Raw genomic sequence first — 17,864 nt, forward strand, 5'->3', positions numbered from 1 at the left:
GGGGGAGGGTGGTGAATTTGCTTGTCATGTTGGCTGGAGTGAGAGGCCACATCTGAGCAGCAAAAGAGGTTCTCTTGGGGGTGACTCTTAGGCCTAATTTTAAGTAGGTTTGACCTATCCTTTATGGGGTTACATTTCATATGAAGAAACCCAAAGATTGGGGGCTCAGCCAATTGCTTTGGTTGTTCGCACTGCTTGTGAGAATATCAAGAATTCTCCACTTGGGGAAGTTGAATCTTCCCCCTTTCTCACAATTCCCCCAAGAGGACTTTGCAAATACTTTTTTATTCACTGTTCAAATCACTCTGGGATTTGTTGGGGCATCAGTCTGAGATCCTACCACTTAAAAAAATGTTTTTCAATTGTTAAATTTAACATGTACAAAGAAAAGAAAGAAAAAGCAATGATTTTTAAAGTACACTTCAACAAGTAGTTACAGAACAGATTTCAGAGTTTGTTATGGGTCACCATTCCACTATTTCAGATTTTTCCTTCTGGCTGCTCCAAAACACCAGAAGTTAGAACTTTTTTTTTTCCTTTTTGTGAAAAATAACATATATACAAAAAAGCCATAAATTTCAAAGCACATTGCAACAATTAGTAGAACAGACTTCTCAGAATTTGGTATGGGTTACAATTCCACAATTTTTGGTATTTATTTCTAGCTGCTCTAAGATACTGAGACTAAAAGAAATATTAATATAATGATTCAGCAATCATTCTCATTTGTTAAACCCAAACTTCTCTGTGTAACTCCACCAGCACCTTGATCTTTTTCCTCTCTTAAGGGGTATTTGGGTCATGCCCATTCTAACTTTTCCATATTGGAAGGGGCTGTCGTTAATATGAGATAGGGAGATGGAAGTTAGTTGATGTTCTGGAGAAGCTGCCCCTTCTGTATTTCAGGATTTATCAGATCCTATCACTTTTTTCTCTTTTTTCCCATGGGCAGACACTGGGAATCGAACCCGGGTCTCCAGCATGGCAGGCGAGAACTCTCCCACTGTGCTACTATTACCTGCCCTCGGGTCCTATTACTTTTAAATAGACTTTTTGTAGATTCAGTGCTGCCCTGTTGAACTGTAGTCATTTAATTGTTTTCTGGAGCTTTAAGAACGATACTGCCAGTTTGTGCTGGTTGTTTGACTCTTCTGTGAGGGGGCAGAGTCCTGAAGAATCTCACTCCACCATTTTGATTGAGCTACTCTAAATGTCTTTTTGATTATAAACATCCTCACGGGTATGAAGTGGTATTTCATTGTGGTTTTGATTTGTATTTCCCTGATGGATAATGATATTGAACATCTTTTCCCTTGCTTACTGACCATGTTATATATTCTTTGGAAAAAATGTATATTCAGGTCTTTTGCCTATTTTTAAATTGGGTCATTTGTGTCTTTATTATTGAGTTGCAACATTTCTTTACATATTCTAGATATATGTCCCTTATAGATATATGAATTATAAACATTTTCCCTATTCTGTGGGTTGTCTTTTCAATCTCTAAACGGTATCCCTTGGAGCACAGAAATTTTTAATTAAATCCAATGTATTTGTAGCTTGTGCTTGTGGTGTCTTTCTAAGAAACGATTGCGTAATCTAAGACCATGAAGATTTACACCATGTCTTCTTCTAAAGAGTTTTATAGTTTTATCTTTTTTATTTTGGTCTTTGACCCACTTTGAGCTAATTTGAGTATATAATGGAGTCTACTTCATTCTTTTAGGTGTGGATATCCACGTAAAAGCACCATTTGTTGAAGAAATTATTCTATCCTCCACTAAATTGCTTGCGCGACTTTGTCAAAAATCAACCACTGGGCGTTGCAATGGTGGCTGAGCAGGCAGAATTCTTGCCTGCCTTGCCGGAGACCGGATTCATTTTCTGGAACCTGCCCATGCAAAAAACCAAACCAAACCAAGCAACAACAACAAAAATCAACTACCATAAATATGAGTATTTTACTCTGGACTTTCGATTCCATTTCATGGATATATGTCTGTTCTTATGCGGGTCTAGATCTTGATTACTATAGTTTTGAAAACCGGGCACTGATTTCCCCACTTCGTTTTTTTTTTTTTTTCTTTCAAGACTGTTGTGGATATTCTTGGCTCCTTGAATTTCCATTTGAATTTTATGATTGGCTTTTCAATTTCTGCAAAAAAAGCCAGCTGGGATTTTGATAGGGATTGTATTGAATCTATAGATCAATTTAGGGAGTATTGCTGTCTTAGTAATATTAAGTTTTCTGATTCATGAACATGGAATGTCTTTTCATTTGTTTACATTATTCATTCTTTCAACATTGTTACATTTCGGAGTATAAACTCTCCCTTTCTTTTGTTAAATTTATTCTTAAGTACTTTATTTTGTTGATGCTATTGTAAATGGAATTTTCTTAATGTCATTTTTGGAGGTTCATCGCAACTGTATAGAAATACAATTTTTAAAAATAGTTCAGTGGTAGAATTTTCCCCCATGCGGGAGACCCGGGTTCAATTCCCCGCCCATGCACTTCCTTCAAACAACAAACAAGCAAGTAAAACAAACAAAAACAAACAAACAACAAATCAACAAATGGTGCTGCAATAAGGGGATACTCACATGCAAAAATAATGAAATGTGACCCGCCATACAGCATACTGTATATATATATGTATATATATATACTGATCTTGTATCGTGCAACCTTGCTGAACTCATTTATTAATTCTAACAGGTTTCTAGTGAATTTCTTAGGAGTTTCTATATTATCTAATCTACAATAGAAATAGTTTTACTTCTTTTGTAATCTTTATTTCTTTGCTTAATTATCCTGGCTATGACATCTAGTATAATGCCGAATAGAATGGTGAAAGCAGACATTCTTGTCTTGTTCCTGATCTTAGGAGGAAAATATTCCATCTTTTCTGCATTAAGTATGACGTTAGTTGTGAGTTTTCATAGATGGCCTTCCTCAGGTTCTGAGGAAGTTCTCTTCTATTCCTAGTTCAATGTTTTAATTATAATGAAGGGATGTTGGATTTTGTCTAATGCCTTTTCCACATATATTGAGACTATCACATGGTTTTGTCCTTTATTCTATTTATATGGAATATTACATTAATTGAGTTTCAGATTGTGCTGGTTTGGAATGATGTATGCACCCTAGAAAAGCCATGTTTTAATCTTAATCCCATTTTGTAGGGGTAGCAGTTTCTTCTGATCCCTATTCAGTATTGTATGTTTGAAACTGTAGTTAGATCATCTCCCTGGAGATGTGATTTAATCAAGAGTGGTTGTTAAGATGGATTAGGTAGAGGCATGTCTCCACCTATTTGGGTGGGTCTTGGTAAGTTTCTGAGTCCTATAAGAGGAAACATTTTCGAGAATAAGAGATTCAGAGAGAGCAGAGAATTCTGCAGGACCACAAAACAGAAAGTCCACCAGCCAGCACTGTGGAGATGAAGAAGGAAAATGCATCCCAGAGAGCTTCATGAAACAGGAGGCCAGGAGAAGAAGCTGGCAGATGACAACATGTTCACCATGTGCCTTTCCAGATGAGAGAGAAAATCTGTGTTTGCCATGTGCCCTTCCACTTGAGAGAGAAACCTTGAACTTCATCAGCTTTCTTGAACCAAGGTATCTTTCCTTGGACATTTCTATAGACTTGTTTTAATTGGGACATTTTCTTGGCGTTAGAACTGTAAACTAGCAACTCATTAAATTTTCCTTTTTAAAAGCCAATCTTTTTCTGGTATTTTGTATTCCAGCAGCTAGCAGACTAGAACACAGATGTTAAACCAATCTTGCATGGCTGGGATAAATCCTCCTTAATCATGGTGTATGTATTACTTTGTTAGGCTGCTGGAATGCAATATACCAGAAATGGAGTGGTTTTAAAAGGGGATTTAATAAGTTGCAAGTTTACAGTTCTAAGCCTATAAAAATGTACAAACTTAGGCATCCAGGGAAAGATACCTTAATTCAAGGAAGGCCGATGGGTCTGGAACACCTTTATCAACTGCAAAGACATGTGGCTGGCATCTGCTGGTTCCTTGCTCCTGGGCTTTTATGCTTTCAGCCTCTGTTCCTCTGTAGGGGTTCCTTACTTTGCTTCTTCAGGGCTGGCTTTCATCTCTTGGCTTCCCTTGGCTCGCTCCAGGTTCTGACTTGCTTAACATCTCATGGGAAGGCACATGGCAATGTCTGCTGGGCTCCAAGCATATCCAAACATCCGTGTCTCTGTTCAGTCTGAAGCAACTGTTCTCCAAGCATCTACATCGGCTCTGCCTATCAGTTCTTGGTCTCTCCAAAATGTTTTTTCTTTTAATGGATTCTAGTAAACTAATCAAGACTCACATGAAATGGGTGGAGTCACGTCTCCATCAAATCAAAAGGTCACATCCACAATTGGACACGGCACATCTCCATGGAGGTAATCTAATCAAAAGTTTCCACCAATGATGTTGAATCAGGATTAAAAGAAGCAGCTGCCCCCACAAAAATTGGATTAGGTTTAAAACATGGCTTTTCTGGGGGTACTGAATAGATTCAAATCGGCACTATGTGTAATCCTTTATATAAGTTCTTGGATTTTGTTCAGTACTATATTTTATTAAGGACTTTTGTGCCTACATTCATACAAATACTGGAGTATAGTTTCCTTTTCTCACTATGCCTTTATCTAGTTTGGGTATCATGGTAATACTGGTCTCAGAATGGGTCAAGAATTCTTCCTCTTCTGTTTTTTGGAAGAGTTTGTGAAGAATTGTTATTAGTCCTTCTCTAAATGTTTGGTAAATGACAGTCTTGCTTTTGATGAACATTTCAGATTCGACTTTCTCTTTCCACAAATTAACTCTCATCTTCTGAATGGAAAGACAGTTTGAGGCCTAGAGCCTGAGTGCTTTAATCCCCTAGGAGGGATTTAAAGACTGAGAGGTACCCACAGAGTTGAGAGTTAAAGAGGAAGAGTATTTGGAGATGGGATCCCTTTGTTGGACAGAAATGCCAACCAAAACCTTTTTTTTCTGGGCCCTGGGAGGGTAGGTGGTGTGGGGGGTGAAGCAAGTGAGTCAGATTTTCTCCATCTTGACTTTCCAGAGATGCTGGGGGTCGGGCTGAAGGGAGGCCCAGAGGCCATTGTGAATGCTCACGGCCCTGGCAAATGTGTAGACAGGATGACAGCTTGCTCGGGGTCACTAACCTCCGATTCAGGGTGTGTAAACCATTAGTATGGAGAATGGGCTCTCTGACTTTGCTGAGCACAGTGGAAATTGTCATTAAAGGGCTAATTTAGCAAAGTGTATCTAAAGCTGCTGGTACACTGTGCATACTTGTTGACCATGTCGTTCCCTTCCTGAGGGCTACCTTGAGAAATATGCAATTTATCACTGAGCTCTGTATAAGAAAGAAAAGTGGAAAACAATGTAATTTCTGAGCCTGGGCCCTTGGAGCCCATGGTGTCGGGGGTGGGGAAACTGTAAGAGGAGGTAGAGAGCCCTCTGCTGGGCAGAGAGGTGCTCTGCTCCTGCTATATCCTTGCCTGAACCATGGCTTCAGGCACAGAGAGGTCTAGAAAAAGCATACTCAAGACTTGTATCGATTGTGCGAATCCCCCCAGACCAACTTATTTTCCTGAGAACCTTGCAATTATAGTTTTACAAGCCTCTGGGAAATAGAATCTTTCAGGAGCTAAGTTCTCAATTTCTCTGTCTTTCCAGCAGAGACCAGCATTAAGGACGGATCAAGGCATCCAAGGGGGAGGTGTATCCACATTCTAGGACATGGCCATGATAAGATCTGCAGCAGAGGTCCCAAAAGGCCCAACTGGCTACCAACGCCTGGGAAAATCTCCTTCCAGGAAGTGTGGCGAACTGCCTGCTGCCCAGACTGAGGCCGTGTCCTCCACAAACTCTCCATTATGGTGCTGCAAAAATGTATTCTCAAGGGCAGGTGCTGATATCCCAGCGCTGACTGTCATCACGGCTTTGGCTGGACCTACCACTTGGCTAGCCACAAGCAGCTGCAGGCAGGAAATCCCCCGTTCACCTCCCTACAGTGCATTGCCCTGTTCAATGACTAAGAGCCCCAGATCCAGCACCAGTTGCTGCACATGGGCAAAAAGCCCATGACTTTGGCCATGTTTTTTTTTAACCTCTCCCTGTGCACAAACTCAGTGGAACAGGCCCGCCATTGCCCAAGGACCCTGAGCATTTTCTTGCCCATTCAGCCTTGGCCAAACATCAGCAGACCAACTGGACTATCGAGAAGTGCCAGGAAGCCATTGGTTGCAGGTCAGAGCTGCTGGACCCAAAGTCCTTGGACCCTGTTCCTCTTGTGGGCTTTAAGTGCTAAACAAACATCTTCTGGGAATGTGGGGGACTCAGGCTGGGGATGAGGAGGGCCTGGGAGAATCAATTCCATGGGTTACTAAGGAGCAAAAAGAAGCTGGAAAGGTAAGTTCTGACAGCACTAAGCTGGAAAAGTATCATTTTTCTCTTGCTGACAGAATCTAGACTTACCAAATACGTACTTTGTGAAGGATCCAGACTGTGTGAATCAAAAGGATTAATTCTCAAAGATGGAATTCTAGGCTATAAACAGGTTTGTTTTGTTTTGTTTTTTACAGCCCGAGGGCTGCTATCCTTGAGTTGAAGTTAAAAATGAACAGGCCATGGAATTTGGTTCTAAATAGGGAAGGATATATAGAAATATAAGACATAGGTCCAGCCATCAAAGAGTTTATTATCCAACTTACGGAAAGGAACATTCATTGATGGGCTAGGCTGTTGACCATTTTCTATTCCAGAACCCAACGGGAGGGCCTCCAAGCCTTGTTCTTTGGACTGCAACCAGCATCCTTCCTTTGACATAGTTTGTCTTTGTATTTCCCCAACCGCCCCTCCTCCCCCCCTTAAGAGAGGGTGTGGGTTGTTCTCATTGACTCAGTGTAAGAATCACAGGAAGTGGTGGTGGTTGTGGGGTGGGGTCCAGGGAGGGTGGAAGGTAAGGGAGGCAATGGGACAGAAGGAAAGTCTGCTTGAATTTGCATCTCGGGTCTGACACTTTTTCAATGAGATATCCAAAGTAAATCATCTCTCATTTGTGAGCCTCGATTTCATCAGTTATCAAAGCAAGAGAATAAGCAGGAAAGCAATGGAGCCCAGGAGCACGTGACCAGCAGATACCAGCCATGTGCCTTTCCAGCTGACAGAGGTGTTCCAGATGGCATCAGTTTTTCTTGGATGAAGGTAACCTCTTGATGGTACCTTAGTTAGGACATTTTCTCAGCACTAGAACTGTAAACTTATAATTTATTAAATTCTCTTTTTAAAAGCAAAAAAAAAAAGAGAGAGAGAGAAAGAATAAGTAGGCATTTCTCTAGTAGTGGAAAGAAAGATGCTCGAAATTCTTTTATTCTTAGTCAACTCATTTCATGTTACTTTCTTTTAAATTTTATTTCATGTTACATTTTAAAATGAAACTGTTAGGGTAAAAATTTTGTTTATCTCTCAAACAAGGCCAGGGAGAAAGCCAAGAGGCAGACTCAAAAGCTTTCTGACTCACAGATAAAGTCAGGATACCAAATATGGGTAATCTAGTGAGGCATAGACAGAGAACTAGTCACCACAATGCCGCTGTGCTCATTACAAATTAGATGAGTAAATTTAGGTTTTTGGGTTTTTTTTTCACTTTTTCATAAAAACCTTTATTATAGTTACATACTTAGAACCTAGAATTTCCCCCTTTAGCCACTTTCACATATAAGATTCTGTGCTGTTAATTACATTTGCAACATGGTGCTTCCATCACCACATCCTTTACCAAAACTTTGCAATCAACTGAAATAGAAACTTTGTAAAATTTAAGCATTAATTTCACATTCTTTTCCCCCAATCCAGTCCCTGGGAACCTATATTCTACATTCTAACTCTAGAGTTTCTGTATTCTAATTATTTCATACCTTTAATGTCTTTTGACATATATTTTTTTATTTAAAAATTTTTATTAGAGAACTTGAGGGTTTACAGACCAATTATAAACAAAATACAGACTTCCCTTACACCACCCCAACACCAACACCTTGCACTGGTAGGAACATTTTTAACATTAGCTACCTTTATTACAATTGATCAAAAAATTATTAAAATAGTACTATTCAGATGCGATGGTAGTTCCATGCCTGAATTTTCACCTGCCATATGGGAGACCTAGGTTCAATTCCTGTCCTGAGCACTTCATCCCCCAAAAAAATTTTTTAAAAAATCAACAAATGCTGTAATAACAGGATAGTCACATGGAAAAAGAATGAAATGTGACCCCTACCATTCAGCATACAATATATATATAACTATTCTCTGGAGGCTACTCTTATACAAGCTTCAGCTAAATATTTCCATTTATCAAGGCTTGCCAAACCCCAACCAAAACCATCCCTGCCAACCCTAACAAAACCTTAGGGCTTTATCTGAGATTCTACAAAGGTTCCATGCATTATGATCACTTTCCAGAAACTTATGGCCTCCAGATGGGTTCTTGGGCTAGATGAGTCCTGAAACCCAGGGCGCCAGCCTCCCCAGAACATCAACTCATTCCATCCCCCATCCCATATTATCAACACCCCTTTCCCACATGAAAAATGGGTGTAGCCCAAATAATCCTAAAGACTGGGAGAAAGATCAAAGGAGAATGAGGAGTTAAATCAGAGAAGATAGGATTTAACAAATAAGTATGGCTGCTGAGTCATTATATTGATATTTCTTTTAGCCTCCAGTGTCTCGGAGCAGCTAAAAGGAGAAACCTAAAATTGTGAAACTGTACCCCATCCCAAATTCTGAAAGTTGTTCTATAACTAATTGTTAGAGTATGCTTTGAAATTTATGGCTTTTTTTTGTATATATGCTACATTTCACAATAAAAAATTAAAACTATAAAAAATAGTACTATTAATCATCCAGAGTTTACATTAGCTGTATTTTTTCCATGTAACACCTATCATTAAGACCTTGTATTAGTGCCGTACATTTGTTATAATCCATGAAAGACATTCTTATACTTGTACTATTAACCATAGTCCAAATCTACAATAGTGCTCACTGTGTTATACGGTCCTGTGTTGTTAAAACACAGTTTTAATTTTTATTCTAGTAACATATACAACCTAAAGTTTCCCCTTTTAACCACATTCATCTGTATAATCCAGGGCTATTAACTGCACTTCCAATCATGTGCTGCTCTCACCACCATCCACTTCAAGCCTTTATTATCAACCTAGATAGAAAATCTTTACAAATTAAGTCTGTAACCCCATCTATCCTCCTAGATTCTGACTCTATGGGTTTGCCTTCTGTAATTAATTCATTTCAGTGAGATCACACAATATTTGTTCCTTTGTGTCTGGTTTATTTTACTCAGGCCAGTGTCCTCTAGGTTCATCCATGTTTTCACATGCATCAAGACTTCATTCGTTCTTACAGCTGAATAATATTCCATCATCTGTATATACCACATTTTGTTTATCCATTCATTGGTTGATGGACACTTGGGTTGCTTCCTTGTTTAGGCAATTGTGAATAATGCCACTATGGACACTGGTGTGCAAATAACTGTTTGAGTCCCTGTGATGAGCATATTTTTAAAAATACAGTTTTCTATAATAAACACATAGAAAATTGACACACTTTCCCATGAGAAGTGCAAATGCTTGGGCCCCACCCCAGAGATACAGAGGTCTGTTGTCCTGCCATACTGACCTCAGGTGCTCTTAGATCACAGGTGGCCTCCTGGGCGTCCCTGATTCCCCTCAAGGATTTTCCCACACCTTTGGCACCCACACCCCATTGCAACATCCGCCGAAGTCTTAATCTATTCCAACATCAACCCTAAGTCCGAAATTTCATCATCTAATCATCTGAATCAGGTATGAGTAAAACTCTGGACATGTCCCATCCCAAGGCAAAATTCTTATCTACTTTTACGGACTAGTGAAACTAGAAGACAAGTTATCTGCTTCCAAAGTACAATGATGGGCATAGATAGACCTTCCCATTCCAAAAGGGAGACAATGGAAAGAATAAGGCCACGTGCCCCAGTGAGAGCAGTAGTCCTTAGAATTCCAACTCTGTTGAGTCAAAGAAAATAGCCATCTGCATTGGACACTGCGGGGAGAAGACGCCTTTCTAAGAAAGCCTTGTCCAGAAGAGAAAAACAATTGACCTGCTGGGGTTTCCTGAGAATATGGAACACACCCTGATGGGTTGCTGATAAGCAACACCTGGTGATAAAAGTAGTTTCCGTCCACAGGAGACAGCTTATCAGAATGGACAAGCATAACATACTAATCAATGTATTATCTGCTCCCCACTTTGTAAGACCCCCTGCCATGTAAAATGGGAACATAATGTCAGCCATTCAGAACATTTCCTCACTTGGTTCCTCCTTCTCCCTATTTGTGCTTCCCTTTTCCACTCCCTCCACGGAGCTCTCTTTTACATTCCAAATGGAATGCTGCCTGGTCCATGAATCAATAAATCTGTGAGAGCCTAAACTGCATGAAAAGTTTGCCATTTATCACTTCATCCCAAGGCTTAGCGTTATGTATGGAGATGCCATGTTAAATTGTTAAATAAAATCAGGCGTGGAGAGCTGCGGATGCTTGACGACCAAGCCTGGGACGACCTCAGAATTAGGATCAGGGTCTCTGTGGAGAGGAATGTAACCCCCAGAATTGAAGAAACTTTGTGTAGTTCTGGGCTCTGTGCCCCAGTGCCTAGAACTGGACGTAAAACAGCAGGAGTCCAATAAACATGTGAATGAATGCAGCAAGTTCAAGCCTGACTACAAGGGAGGTAGGGAGCCCAGGAGCAAAGCGGACAGAGTTCTAGCAAGAGCGGGGCAGAACGTAGGGAGGGAAAAGAGGGACAGTGCTGCGAGCTCTTCGCTTCCAGCTTCATATATCCACGTGCGGTCCAGTACAGGGCCTGGCAACTGCTCAATGTTCAACACATTAAACATTTATCTCGAGGAAGTTCGGCCCGCGCGCTACGACCGGCTTCCTCCAAACAGGAACCGTCCACCGAGTCAAAACGCTGTTCTTTGCTCTCGGCTACACGTCGCCCAATGATCAGGCAGGGGAGGGAAGAGGGCGTGAAGCCGGATGCGCCATTATGCTTGAGGGCAAAAAAAAAATTTGACGCATCCCAGCCAAGCTCTGGCGGGTAAATTTGTAGCTGGAGCCCAGGGCCAAGGTCTGGGGCGCCTCCACGATTCCGGAAAGGACCTTCTGGGTCTTTAACCCAGATCCATGCAGGCATCCTAAGAAAAACATCGGAGGGCTTTTTCCCTGGCCCAAGGGGAGGCCGGCCCTTGTGCCTTCGGGCTCCAGTGACAAGCAGGTTCGGCTCGGCTGCGTCCCCAGAACCCCGGGCCCGGGGGCGCCCCAGGGAGAGGCCGAGGGGAGAAGCACTGGCCCATGGCGCCGCCCCCGGCCCCGCTCCCCCACGGCGTGCTAGGGGAGGCCTGGTCGGGGCCAGGGAGGCCGGGGGTCGTAAGCTTCGCGGACGTGGCCGTGTACTTCTCACCGGAGGAGTGGCGGTGTCTGCAGCCCGCGCAGAGAGTCCTCTACCGGGACGTGATGCGGGAGACCTACGGCCACCTGAGCGCTCTCGGTGAGGCCCGGTCCACCTTCTCCCCACCTTTCTGGCTGTCTGTTCCCACGCTCCTGAGGGTGTCCCCGGCCTGCCAGGGAGGGCGGATGAGAGGGGAGGACCTCGGGAGGGTCTTGTTCCTGAAGGTTGAGGCCCCATCGCACCTTTGCAGAGGAAGCTCCTGGACCCCACCCTATCTCGGCTGGGTCCTCTGTTGCCCTTCTCTCCTCCAGGATTTCCAGGCCCCAAACCTGTCCTCATATCCTGGTTGGAGGAAAAGAAGGAGGCGTGGAGCCCGGAGGCCGGGGATCCCCAGTTGGGATTGAGGCGCACAGGAGCTGGGGCAGGTGAGGAACGTGGAGCTGAGTTGCACGTTAGTGTCTCTTGGGGGGAGCCCGACTCGTTGGGGGCCCTTTCCCCTAACAGCTTCCTCCCCACACCCACACACAGCCCTTCTTTTAAAAAGGCCCAGAGTGAGTAAAAATTCTCAGAACCTACTCTTCTAAAGTTCTGTTTTCTGGACTTGCAGCTAAGTAGTTAGGAGGTACTGGAAATGGGGGGAGGGAATTTACTGAGCCTTCCTTCTGCTGCTTGCCCAGAGGACTTGCAGAGAGAAGCCAGAACTTCATGGAACTGCAGCTAGGGCTGTTGGTCTGGGTGGTAACAGGTGTTTTCACATACACCATCCCTCTGTAGGTCCCAGGGCCTCTGGAAATCTCTGTCCTGACTGAAATTCCCACTTTGAAGGACTTTAACGTGGCAGAGGAGATTGCTTATTTCTGACAGGCAGTAGCACCCCTCACCTCACAAAACTACAATTTTTGAAACCCTGAATGGGGAGAAAGGGATGGCATCTGTTCTTGGAAATGAAAACTGCTGCCTTAGATGAAGCGGTAGGTTCTGAGACAAGGGCCTTTGCCAGATAAACAGGAGCCCCTGGAGGACAGCTGTGTCCTCCACAGGTCTCTCCATTCTCCATCTTGAGAGAAAACACAGGTGTGGTGATTCAAAGCATTTTGGAGTCTTCAATTTCAATTCTCTTGTCTCTTTAGGAATCAGAATGACGAGGAATGAACAGAGCAATGAAATGGAGGCCAGGGAGCTTGAGGAAGTGCCCATGAGGGAAGGGCCACTCCTTCAGGCTAGGCTGCTCCCTGGTTTGAGGGACTGCAGTGAGACATTGCCTCAGGGCCCCCCAGACACAGGACACCAGTACCGTCAGACTCCCAAGAGGCCCTACGCATGTCTGGATTGCAGCCGCACTTTCAGCTACCCCTCCCTCCTGGCCAGCCACCAGCGGGTCCACTCTGGGGAAAGGCCCTTTCCCTGTGACCAGTGTGGACGCTGCTTCCGCCAAAGGGGCAACCTGGCCATCCATATGCGCACACACACTGGGGAGAAGCCCTTCTCCTGCCCGGACTGTGGGAGGCTCTTTGCCTATCCCTCAATGCTGGTCAGACATCAGCGAATCCACTCTGGAGACCGTCCATATGTCTGTGGGCCTTGTGGGGTTCGATTCTCCCAGAGGGCTCACCTGATGCAGCACCAGCTGCTCCACACGGGGGACAAGCCCTACGCATGTCCTGACTGTGGCCGCTGCTTCCGCCAGAGTGGGACCCTGGCCATCCACAGACACAGACACGGTGGGGAGAAGCCGCACCTGTGTGCGGAGTGTGGGCGCCACTTTTCCCACCCCTCCCTCCTGGCGATTCACCAGCGCACCCACACGAGGCAGAAGCCCCACATCTGTTCTGACTGTGGACGGGGCTTTGCCTACCCCTCCCTCCTGACCAACCACCAGCGGGTGCACTCTGGGGAGCGCCCCTACCCCTGTGCCCAGTGCAGCGCCCGCTTCGCCCAGCAGAATAACCTGCTGCAGCACCAGCTCATCCACACCGGTGAGAAGCCCCACGAGTGCCCCGACTGTGGCCGCTGCTTCCGACAGAGCGGCTACCTGGCCATCCACCGGCGCACACATACAGGGGAGAAGCCCTTCTCCTGCTCTGAGTGTGGGCACTGCTTCACCTCTTCCTGTGTCCTCAATAGCCACAGGCGCATCCACTCGGCTGAAAGGCCCTTCTCTTGTTCCCAGTGTGGGAAAACCTTTAAGCGGAAGAGTGCCCTGGATGTCCACCAGTGGGTCCACCGAGCAGGCAGGGAGAGTCGGAGGGGTGGCACACCTCCAGCACAAGTCCCAACCCAGGCTTCTGTCCCTAAGGCCCAGGAACCATCTGTACACTTCCAGCATTTTCCAGATGTGTTCCAGTAGTGAGTGTCCTCAGTTAAGTAGCAGGAAGGAGCCAAATGCTTTAAGATTTCTCCCTCATCAAGTACTGAGGACGCCATGCAGAGAAGGCCCGGTATAGGGAAGGGGAGAAAGAGGAAACTGATCTAAAAGGAGATGGTGGGGCTAAGCCACATACGGGAGACCTAGGAGCAGTGACTAGACGCAGAGTAGGGGAGTATATGACGTCCAGGCTAAAGAAACTGCCAGGGAAAGCATGAGTCTCCTCCAGTCTTCTTGACTCTCCCAGCACTAACTGCTGGTTCCTGACCCTTCACTACCAGGCTTTACCCTAACTCTAGAGCTCAAGGGAACAAATCACAGACCCAGTCCCCCAGCCTGGACCAACAGCTATAATATAAGGTGAAGATAAAACAGGCTCTGAACCGGGCCACCTTGGGTTCAATCTTGATTTGTCCCTTGCAATTTCAACTTCTCTCGACTCTGTTTCCTTATCTATAAAATGAGTATAAAAATACTACTGCCCAAGGTTGTTGGAGGGATTAAATAATATATATTTAAACTTGTTTAGCACCGTACTTTTCACATTGAATTCCCTCCAAATTTTGCATGCATGGTAAGGTTTTATGAATATTGGGACAGCATTCCTTAATCATCCCTGCTGAAAACAGTGGCTTTTTATGTAATCTCTCTAGCATTTTCCCCATGTTTCAACCAGCTGGAAACTATTTTGGTCTTACTTTTTTCTGCATATATTCACAATGCCTATTTTCCTCTGTGCTCAAACCTTAGAGGTCTTATAATTCCCTGGAATCGGAAAGTGTACCATTGTGGCTTTCTCAGAGTAGATTTCTTGTGATCTTCACAGGTAAATATCTTGGAGATGAGGCTGCTTTCATGTGCTCTCATACTGAGGTCCAGTGTTTTGAGAAATACGTCTCTGCTAAAATGTCCACATTTAAGGTCTTTAACTAGGGAAAGGTGCCTGCTTACCATGAAAAGAGAGTTCAGCCTTTCTTTTGGGAACACTATACAAGGAACGCCTGATACCTTTCTGAAAATGGGAAACTGCCTCTGTGGGGGCAGGGGTAGGAGGGAGTCTCTGAATAAAGGATTCACACTTAGATCCTATGCCTAGTGAACAGCCAGTCGGGGGCTGCTCTATCCCCAAACACATCTGTCTGATTCCACGACATGGCAGAATACAGTCTTTCATTCCAATTCTCTCTTCTCTGCAGAAAGCAAGAGTAACAAGAAAGGACAGAAGGGAGAAATGCAGGTCAAGGAACTTAATGCAGCCTGTGTAAGGGACAGACTATCACTTAAGGCCTGGCAGGACCCCCTTGAAGTAACCTGAGGGCCTTAACTGTGGGGGGCTGTGGCCAGACATGGCCTCGGGGCTCCTCAGACAGGGCGATGAGGCACTCAGACTCTAAAGGTGCCCCACCAAACACTGGGCCGTGACTGCAGTTTCCACTACCCAAAGCTAGCCATCAGCACATCTTCCCTTGTGACCAGTGTGGGTGCTACTTCACTCAGTGTAAAGACCTGCTCTGGCATCAGCTCATCCATGAGAAGCCCATTTCCCTGCACCCAGTATGGCCGCTTCTGAAAAACTGAGGCTCTGGCCACCCACATTCACACACACACACTGTGGAGAGCTCTTTGCCTCCTCCTCACTGTTGGTCTGACAGTGACAGGCCATGTGGTGTCCACTTCTTCTGGAGGGATCTCCTGGGTCAGCACCAGCTGCTCTGCCTAGGGGACAACCCTACTTATGCCCTGTCAATCCACAGATGCAGATGCTGGGGAGAAGCTGTGGTGTACACAGACAGTGGTACCACTTTGCTGGCACATCCCTCCTGCCCAGCCACCAGCATATGTGCTTGGGTGACCCACCACCATTGCCTGCCATGTGGCACTGGCTTTGCCTAAGGGGAAAACCTATTGCAGTACCAGCTTATCCCCACAGGCGAGAAGCCCTAGCATGGTGCTGGCTGTGACCAATGCTTCTGCCGAAGAGGCTCCCAGGCCATGCAGAGGCACATACACCCAGGCAAGAAACTTTACCCCTGCCCAGAGTATGTCATCTTCCTCACCTTCTCTCTTCTCCCTCCTGCTCAGCCTCTGGAATATCCACTCTGATGAGAGTCCCTTTCCCTGCACTGATGTGAGAAAACCTTAAGGAGAAAGAATGCCCCCCAAAACCCACTAATGGGTCCACCAGGCAAAAAGGGAAAAGCAGAGGGCAGTCCCTGTGCCAGGCTTCTGCCCCTAGGGACTGAGCTTCTCAGTTCATGTTCCCTATTTTTCAGGAGTGAGGGTGACCAGGTCAGGTGCTGTGAAGGCGCTCCCCCTAAGGAAAAGATGAAGTCCTCCAATATCTGGTGCCAATCTACCCTTTTAGTCCTCTGTTTCTACCCTAAGTGCATCTTTTACTACATCAGAAAGTATCACTATTCCCTTCACACCCAGACTTTCCTGAATATCTGGCTTTGTACCAGAGATTTTATGGCCATCAAATTCAGTTGTTTGTTCAATACATGTATATTAAGCACCTCTACCCTCCCTAGATCTAACCCTCCACAGTCCAAACTCATTTCGTACCTCAAGCATCAATTCTGGAAGCTCATTATGAGGAGGTACTCTAGCCTATTCATTTCCTTCATAAAATAGTTTGTCCAAAAATAGCTCTCATCCTTTGCACAGAGTAGAAATCAGAGTGTTAACTGAAATTTTATTCTACCATCTCTGATAAAGCAATCATCATCCTCAGAACATCTCACTGCTTTTGAAGGCTGCCATGATCTTGTTTTGTGACATTTCCTGTCACATTGTTGGTCTTTATCCTCTGAAATCTTTGAGGTTAAGTGTTTTGCCCATAGTAGACACTTTAATAATATTGAAGAATGGATGGGAGAGATAGATGTGTATGTCACCTGTGTGGGAAATAGTAGACTCTCTCGCTGTCAGATCCCCAAGGAGATGGCACTGAGCTGGTGAAACTGCACCACATTTACAAAGAAATTGAGAATAATGGGGTGGTGGCTGGTTTTGTTAGCGATTTCCCTGTCCCTGTCACACACACACACACACACACACACACACACACACACGCATGCCTATATCATTCTGTAATTATTTGCGAATTGCCTGTCTGCCTCAGTATAAGAACCATTCAGGGTCTGGTCTGTGACTTATTTTTGTAACCCTGCCTCCTCTATGTGCCTAGCACTATGCTTTGTACATTGAGTATATGTCATATAAAAATAAAGGATGTTCGTTTCCAGGAGTCTGTCCATGCAAAAAAGGATGGTAAAAATAAAGATTGAATATGAGGAGAGACCAGGACCTCGGGTGGATTCCTGAGTTAGCAAGCAAATAGTTAGAATAGTGCCTGAGTTAGAATAGTGTGAGGGAAGGGTGCCTAGTTTAGTGTTACAATTAAAGACCGCTTTAAGTCGCTTGTCCTCACTAGTAGCGTCACTCTGGGAAACTCATGGAATCCCTCTGTGATTCCGTTTCCTCACTGCAAAGCCAAGAAATAACCATCATCTAACAGATTAGTAGCAAAGAATAAATAAAATGAAGGGTGTAAGAGGTGGGGAACGGGACCTGCCCCCATTAACGCTAACCTGAATTCCCTTCTCAAAAGGGGCTACAAGGAATTTAACCACAATCCAAAGCGAAGGCTCCAACCTAGAAAGCCGCAAATGGAAACCCAGGGTCATCCCAGCCCTGGGTTGGCCAGAGTCGCGTCGCTCAAATCCTTCCTTCCCTCAGAACTGGGTGAGCCTACTTAGAGAACAGCGAGAAACAGCCTCGGACCTTTTACGGATCCCTGCTCGCAGCTCTTCTCCTCAGACCGCAGTCACTCTATTCTAAAGGCCCAGCCTCCTGCCCTTACGCATCCGTTGGCTTCGTTCAAACAGGCCGCGTCCACCAGCACCCAATCAGGGCGCTCGTTCTTCAGCCGCTGCCCAATAACC

General features: G+C 44.8%; 1 protein-coding gene across 1 annotated transcript; it reads left to right on the forward strand.

Moving 5' to 3' along the window:
• The first annotated feature begins 10,878 nt into the window (after window positions 1–10,878).
• Window positions 10,879–17,356, forward strand: LOC143667242 (uncharacterized). The gene is made up of 3 exons (XM_077141230.1): window positions 10,879–11,651; window positions 11,864–11,977; window positions 12,683–17,356. The coding sequence occupies exons 1-3, from the start codon at window positions 11,456–11,458 to the stop codon at window positions 13,897–13,899; spliced, it is 1,527 nt and encodes a 508-aa protein (XP_076997345.1). The 5' UTR covers window positions 10,879–11,455; the 3' UTR covers window positions 13,900–17,356.
• The last annotated feature ends 508 nt before the right edge of the window (window positions 17,357–17,864 follow it).

The sequence above is a fragment of the Tamandua tetradactyla genome, chromosome 23 (assembly GCF_023851605.1).
Source record: "Tamandua tetradactyla isolate mTamTet1 chromosome 23, mTamTet1.pri, whole genome shotgun sequence".
NCBI lineage: Eukaryota > Metazoa > Chordata > Mammalia > Pilosa > Myrmecophagidae > Tamandua > Tamandua tetradactyla.

Bases quoted from the DNA above. Each gene is read 5' to 3' on its own strand.
- LOC143667242 (XM_077141230.1), top strand. From the start codon at position 11,456: ATGGCGCCGCCCCCGGCCCCGCTCCCCCACGGCGTGCTAGGGGAGGCC. The intron at 11,652-11,863 runs GTGAGGCCCGGT...TCTCTCCTCCAG, and splicing joins CGGCCACCTGAGCGCTCTCG to GATTTCCAGGCCCCAAACCT. The intron at 11,978-12,682 runs GTGAGGAACGTG...TTGTCTCTTTAG, and splicing joins GCGCACAGGAGCTGGGGCAG to GAATCAGAATGACGAGGAAT.